At 42.8% G+C, this 7,364-nt stretch overlaps 1 protein-coding gene across 1 annotated transcript; it reads left to right on the top strand.

The window, feature by feature from the left end:
- Positions 1-4,524: 4,524 nt before the first annotated feature.
- On the top strand, positions 4,525-5,178 carry LOC138898145 (uncharacterized). Its single transcript, XM_070184185.1, has one exon. It carries the CDS (start codon positions 4,525-4,527, stop codon positions 5,176-5,178), a length of 654 nt encoding a protein of 217 aa, XP_070040286.1.
- The last annotated feature ends 2,186 nt before the right edge of the window (positions 5,179-7,364 follow it).

Below are 7,364 nucleotides of genomic sequence, written 5' to 3'. Positions count from 1 at the left end.
CTATGCATGTATGTCATGTGTGCATGTCAATGCAACGTATCTCAGAGATGAACTCATGTACTCACACTCTCAAAGTACTCAATCTCACTGTCTCACACTTTCCACTCATCATGCTCAATCACTCAGTACTGTATATGGCCAATCCGGCCCAGCAAAGATCCATCCCGAAATATATACATCAACTGACCATCAGTCACACAGTACTGAGTAGGGCTAATCCAACCTGTGAGGAAAGATCCATCCCCAAGTATAAATGCTTTGGACAAGATCCATGTCCAGGGAAGATCCATCCCTCAATATAAATCAACTGCGCTCACTAGGGGTGTGTGGAGACTCTGGAGGGGCTCCTTCAGACCAAGCTCTATAAATCGTACGGATAACTCACATGCTATAATAAGCCAATCTAGCCTGTTGTGGCGTGCAGCCCGATCCCATAATAATAAAGTATATAAAGCCAATATGGCCTGCTGAGGCGTGCAGCCCGATCCCAAAAGTATCCTCACAATCAGGCCCTCGGCCTCACTCAGTCATCAATCTCTCCAGTCTCTCGGGCTCACAATGTTAGGAAATTAGCCCAAAAATGATGATATGATATGTCAATATGTAGCAACAGAGACTGAGATATGATATGAAATGAATGAACATGACTGAGTATGAAATTGCAATGTAAGCAAATAACTCAACAACAATAACGACCTCAATGGGTCCCAACAGAATAAGCATGTAGCCTAGACATGGTTTCTAACAAGAATAACAACTCGATAACTATAATACATAGACATTTCATGATTTCAGATAAGTTCAGGTAACCACACAGTACCACAGGAATAACAGAGTCACAGTTCACAAGGTGCACGCTCACACGCCCGTCACCTAGCATGTGCATTGATAAGTAGGGATTTTAACCAATTATTTCTTCTCTTTTACTTTCGATTTAGCTCAAAAATGCCTAAATGCATTTTTGGAAACTAACAAAATGTGCTTTCTTGCACGAATATTGGGATATGAGCCAAAGAAGTCAAAATCAACTCATAAAGGAGTCAAAAGTGAACAAGAACCAAAACAGGGCAAAAAGGCTAGCAGTGCGGACCGCACCAAAATTGTAATGCCGCAGAATATCAAGTGTGGCCGCACTCACTATTATGCGATCCGCAGAGAGGAGATTCAGAGAATGGTATTTGGGCAAGCTGAAGGAGTGCCAACCGCACCACAATTGTGCTGCCACAGAATATCAAGTACGACCGCACTCACTATTATGCGGTCCGCGGGAGTGAAGAATCAGAGAATTGGATTCAAGCTCAAAATCAAGGAGTGCGGACCGCATCATTTTTATGCGGCCGCACAATCAAAATCACGACCTCACTCATTTTTATGCTGACCGCAGAAGCCCAGAAGTTCCAAGCCCAAAATTCCAAGAATGCGGACCGCACAATAATTGTGCAGACGCAGAAGCTCAATGTGCGGACCGCACCTGAACTATACGGTCGCACAACCTCCGCAGGGGCAGTTTTGTCAGATATTTTCAGCTTAGTCTAAATAAAACTTTTTTGTCATTTTTAGGGGAAGTGACGCTGGAGAAGAGCATCCCGAGCCATTTTATTTGCTATTTTGAGGATTTTTGTACTAGTTTAACATCTATACAGTAGATTTTCTTTCCATAATCAATTAATATGCATTCTATCTTAATTTGTTCTTTGATTTCTGTTCTTTTCATGAGTAGCTAAATCTTTAGCTAGGGTTGTGACCCAACCCTACTGTGGGTGTTTAATTTAGGGCTTATTTTTTATTGGGTTAGTGATATTTAGCCTTGTTCATGATTGAACCCTAGAATCAATGGTTGCAAACATTGATTCATGCCTATTTGACTTAGCCTCTACTTGAGAAAGAGAGACTAAGTCTAGGAAAACTTGGTTAATAAGAAATTAGGGTGAACTAAAGAAATTGATATCCCCTAATTAAAGGGTTAAACCTAGAGATAGTAATACCCGACTTGAGTTAATATTACTTGTATTGTGCAAATACCCAATTGGTCTTGAGAAAGCCAAATTGGGCAAAATCACTCAAACTACCGAAAGGTATAGAGTGAGTACCCGGATGTGATTGCTATATCACGACCCCAACTAATAAAATTTTCCCTAAAATTTACAACCCATTAGATAACCACCTAGGTAGAAGTCACGACCCTAGCCCCTTTTAATCATTTGAAAAACTCAAAACCAAAAGTATTGTCCTTAGTTTTATACTTGCAAACAATAGAGTAAAGTAGAAGTATAACACCAATCAAGTTTGTGGAAGTGTAATTGGAGCCAAAACTTGCAATTAACTTAGATATACACCTAATATCATATTCTAACTCACTGTGGATTCGATCCCGACCTTCGTTGGGTTTATTATTGCATCGACCGTCTCACTACTTAATTGTGGTGTGGGTTTGGCCGAGATCAATTTTTGGCGCCGTTGCTGGGGAGTTAAAAGGATTTAGCTATATATCTAGGTATTTGTGTGTTTTGTCTTTCTTTCCTTCCGAGTCACTAATTTTGTTTGTGAATTGCTTTAAGGTACAAAATGGCCCTTAACAACGAGCCCCTCGGAAATTTACCATTGGGGGAGGAGGTAGATGATGATCAAGTAGATTAGGTTCATCCTAAGCCTAAAGTAAACAGGCGAGGCCGACCGCCTCATGATAATGTCACAAACCCTTCCACACATCTACCAAGAGCAGCGCACTGGGTGTTGCCGAACGAGGTCTATGCAAGTGCAATAGTCCCGCCCCGGATTAGGGCGGGCAACTTCCAAGTAACCAACGTGATGCTTACACTGCTTGAGCAACGGGGTTTCTTTACTGGAGCTCCACACCAAAATTCCTACAAGCATCTCAAGGGTTTCGTCGATACTTGTTGGGGGAGCAAGCAAACAAATGTCTCCGAGGATACACTGCGGTTAAGGTTGTTTCCCTTTTCTCTACGGGGAAAGGCTTTGGACTGGTTAGAGAGATTGCCCAATCATTCCATCCACACTTGGGATGAGTAGGCCGAGAAGTTCATTGCCAAATTCTTCACTCCGGGGCACATGACTACACTAAGGGATGAAATTCTAGATTTCAAACAAGAGCCCAATGAGCCATTGCACGAGATTTGGGAAAGATATCATACCATGGTCAAAGAATGCCCGAACAATGATATGACTGAGGCCACGATCCAACACAATGAATCAGTGTGTGGTAAATCAACTCGCTGGGGGTAACTTCATGAGCACGCCTTATTCTGAAGCTTGTGAAATCTTGGATGAGATGGCAGACAACTCTTCGGCGTGGAAAAGTAGAGCCAATGTTCCTCAGGGTGACCCAAATGTTATTCACCTACACAAGGAGCTACATGATCATTGGCAAGCTATTGCGGAGTTGACAACCACCATGAACCAATTGGCCAAGGCTCAGTTTCAACAGGTTCAAGGGTCGAAACAGGTGAATGCTATGGAAGGGGTGAACATGATGGTAAACAAGAGACGGCAACGAGGTCAACAAGTACAAAACCATATGGAACAATTTTAGAAAAGTAATAGTGGGTATAATCAAGATGATTCATATGATGAGAAAGATGAAGAGGTTCAATATGTCAACAATTATCAAGGTCAAAGAAGAAATGCTCCAAATCAACAACAATGGGGATCACAAGCAAACCAAGGAAATTAGAACAACCAAGGCCACCAAAGAAATTGGAGTGGTAGCAACAACAATAATCAAAGCAATTGGAGTAATCAAGGGGGTTGGACCAATAATCAAGGTAATTGGGGGGCAACAATCAAAGCAATTGGGAAGTCAATAATAATCAAGGGGGTTGGACCAATAGCAATCAAGAAAATCAGGGGCCGGGCTTTCAGAGGCCCCCGATGTATCAACAACCAAACAACCCACCTCCATATCCGTCGCAAGGTCATAGTTCTTCCAATAGTGAAATGGGATGGATTGAAAACATGTTTAAGAAAATGATGGAGAAAAATGCCGACTACGATGCCTAATTAGCCTCCCACAACACTTGTATCCGCTACTTGGAGGTTCAACTTGCCTAAATTTCTCAAGCTTTAAATACTCGTCCAAACGGGGCACTACTTAGTGATATGGTGGTGAACCCGAAAGGTGGGAATACGGGGCATGCAATGGTCGTGACAACAAGTTGTGGGAGAGGTGGAGTTGATAGTACCTCAAACCAAAGAATACATGTGGGTGATGATGTGTTTGTGCAAGATGATGATGATCCAAGCAATGATGTTCAAGATAATGAAGAAGCGAGGATTGATATTGATGAAAATGTGGAGGAGACGCAAGAAGAAGTGATCCCATCAAGGGAGCACGTGATTGACATGCTAGAGCTGGTAGTGCCAAAGGCTAAGGCACCAATGCCAAGGCCTCCTCCTCCATACCCTCAAAGACTTGAAAAGCAAAACTATGAGAATCAATTCAAGAAATTCATTGATATGATGAAAAGTTTGTCCATAAATGTGCCGTAGGTTGAAGCCTTAGAAGAAATGTCGGGATATGCCAAGTTCATGAAGGATTTGGTAACAAAGAAGAGATCCATGAACTGTGAAATGATCAAAATGACACATCAAGCGAGTGCTATTGTGCACTCCATGGCCCCAACGTTGGAATACCCCGGTGCTTTCACAATCCCATGCACTATTGGGAGTGTCAATTTTGCCAAAGCTTTATATGACTTGGGGGCAAGCATTAACTTGATGCCCTATTTTGTGTTCAAAACGTTGGGGATTGGGCAACCAAGACCCATATCCATGAGGTTGCAAATGGCGAATCGGACAATGAAAAGGCCATTGGGTATAATTGATGATGTGTTAGTTCGGGTCGACAAGTTTATCCTTCTCGCAGATTTTGTGATACTTGACTGTGAGGTTGACTACGAGGTGCCAATTATTTTGGGGAGACCTTTCCTTGCTACAGGGAAGGCCTTAGTTTATGAGGAAGCTGGCAAACTCACCTTCCGGGTGGGCGATGAAAACGTGGTGTTCCATGTTTGTAAATCAATGAGGCAGCCAAATAGCAACGAAGTGTGTTCGTTCGTGGATCTTGTGACCGAAGTAATTAATGATGACACAAGTGCTATGATAAATGTTGAAGATACCTTGGAAGCTGTCTTATTAAATCATGATGAGGATGAGAAGTAAGGCTTTGTAGAATGTGTCAATGCTTTGCAAGGAATGGGATCATATACTTATGATCCCCGAAAACTTTCCTTGGATCTCGAAAACTGGAAGATTCTACCAACAAAGCCCTCAATCGAGGAGCCTCCCACCTTGGAGTTAAAGCCTTTGGCTTCACACCTCAGGTATGAATTTCTAGGTCCTTGTTCCACTTTACCTGTTATTCTTTCCTTGTGCTTAACTAACGTGCAGGTAGATTCCACTCTTGCGGTGCTCCAAAGGAGGAAGAAAGCAATAGGTTGGACATTGGCGGATATTTGGGGTATAAGCCCCGCCTTTTTCATGCACAAAATCATTTGGAGGATGCCAAACCCTCCATGGAACATCAAAGACGATTGAATGAGTCCATGTAAGAGGTATTAAAGAAAGAGATCATCAATTGGTTGGATGTCGGGGTTGTTTACCCCATTTTCGATAGTTTGTGGACCTCACCGGTTCAATATGTCCCAAAGAAATGGGGCATGACTGTGATAACAAATGATAAAAATGAATTGATCCCCACAAGAACTGTCACTGGGTGGAGAGTGTGCATGGATTATAGGAAGCCCAACAAAGTTACTCTAAAAGACCATTTTCCATTTTCATTTCTTGATCAAATGTTGGATAGGTTAGCCGGACGTGCTTATTATTGCTTCCTTGATGGATATTCCGGGTATAACGAGATTCGTATTGCTCCTGAAGACCAAGAGAAGACCACTTTCACTTGTCCTGCCTCGCGATCGGGAAGGAAAACGGCCCAGGCCCAGGGAAACGTACTCATCGCGAACATGACAGGAGCAATGCGAATGCAGAGGTTCGCTTTGCCTACCCTACGCGAAAGCAAGGGCTTCTTCGAGAACCTGAAGAACGAACAACGGCCACCCAACTCAGCCTCTTCTACGCGATTGCGGGCTAGGTCACGCGAACACGGAGACTAGAGGGCCTAGAACTCTGCGAACGTGGTCCTACACACGCGAACGTGAAGGGAAAAAGCTTCCCAACCCACAGACCCCAAATCCTTCATCACGAACGTGAGGGTCTGACCGCGTTAGCGAAGAAGGAAACCAGAAGCAGAAATGTGGTGTGTTTCAACTCAACTCCGGGTTGTCCGAAATGCACCCGAGCCCCTCGGGACCCCGTCCAACTACTCCAACAAGTCTATAAATATAATACGGACTTTCTCGAACTTTCAAAACGCATAAAACAACAACAAAACCAAGAATCACACCCCAAAACCAAATTGAATCAAGCTTTGAACTTCAAGTTTCTAAATCGCTCTGAACGCGTTGAATCATACTTATACTACACGGAATGACACCAAATTTTGTGTGCAAGTATTAAATGACATTATGGAACTATTCCTGGTCTTGGAATTCTGTTTGGATCTCGATATCACCAAAACCCGCTCTAAACCAAATTAAAAGAACTTCAAAGTTCTTCAAGAACCAACTTTCACTATTAGGCGCCAAAATGCTCCCAGATCATCCAAAATCCAATCCGATCATATGCCCAAGTCTAGAATCATACGAACTTATTGAAACCGTCAAATCCTGATTCCGATGTCGTTTACTCAAAATGTTGACCGAAGTCAAACTTGGCCTTTTAAGCCAACCTTAAGGAACTAAGTGTTTCGATTTCAACCCAAACTCTTCCAAAACACGAACCAACCATCCCCGCAAGTCATAAATCAGTAAAAGAAAGTATGGGAAGTCTTATTTAGGGGAATAGGGTTCTAGCAAGTAAAATAACCGGTCGGGTCATTACAACAACGACATACGCAAGAACTCGGCTGGGCTCTGAAATATCCAGCCTCACAAGTCTGTTAGCTAATGACTGAATGTCCAAAGCTAATCACCTTTCCTCTGCTGAAATAAATTCCAAGCTACCCATACTTTCCACCTTTCTACTTAAGGCATCTGCAACTATATTCGCTTTGCTCGGATGGTAAAGGATAGTAATATCATAATCTTTCAGTAATTCAAGCTATCTACGCTGCCTCAAATTTAGGTCCCTCTACTTGAATAAATGCTGCAAACTGCAATGATCAGTGTAAACCTCACAAGACACCCCATAAAGATAATGCCTCCAAATCTTAAGAGCGTGAAGAATCGCAGCTAACTCCAAATCATGTACCGGGTAATTCTTCTCGCAGGGCTTCAGCTGACGTGAGG

The sequence above is a fragment of the Nicotiana tomentosiformis genome, chromosome 8 (assembly GCF_000390325.3).
Source record: "Nicotiana tomentosiformis chromosome 8, ASM39032v3, whole genome shotgun sequence".
Lineage (NCBI taxonomy): Eukaryota > Viridiplantae > Streptophyta > Magnoliopsida > Solanales > Solanaceae > Nicotiana > Nicotiana tomentosiformis.
The sequence above is the reverse complement of the archived record's forward strand: the minus strand, read 5'-3'. Positions and strand labels throughout refer to the sequence as shown.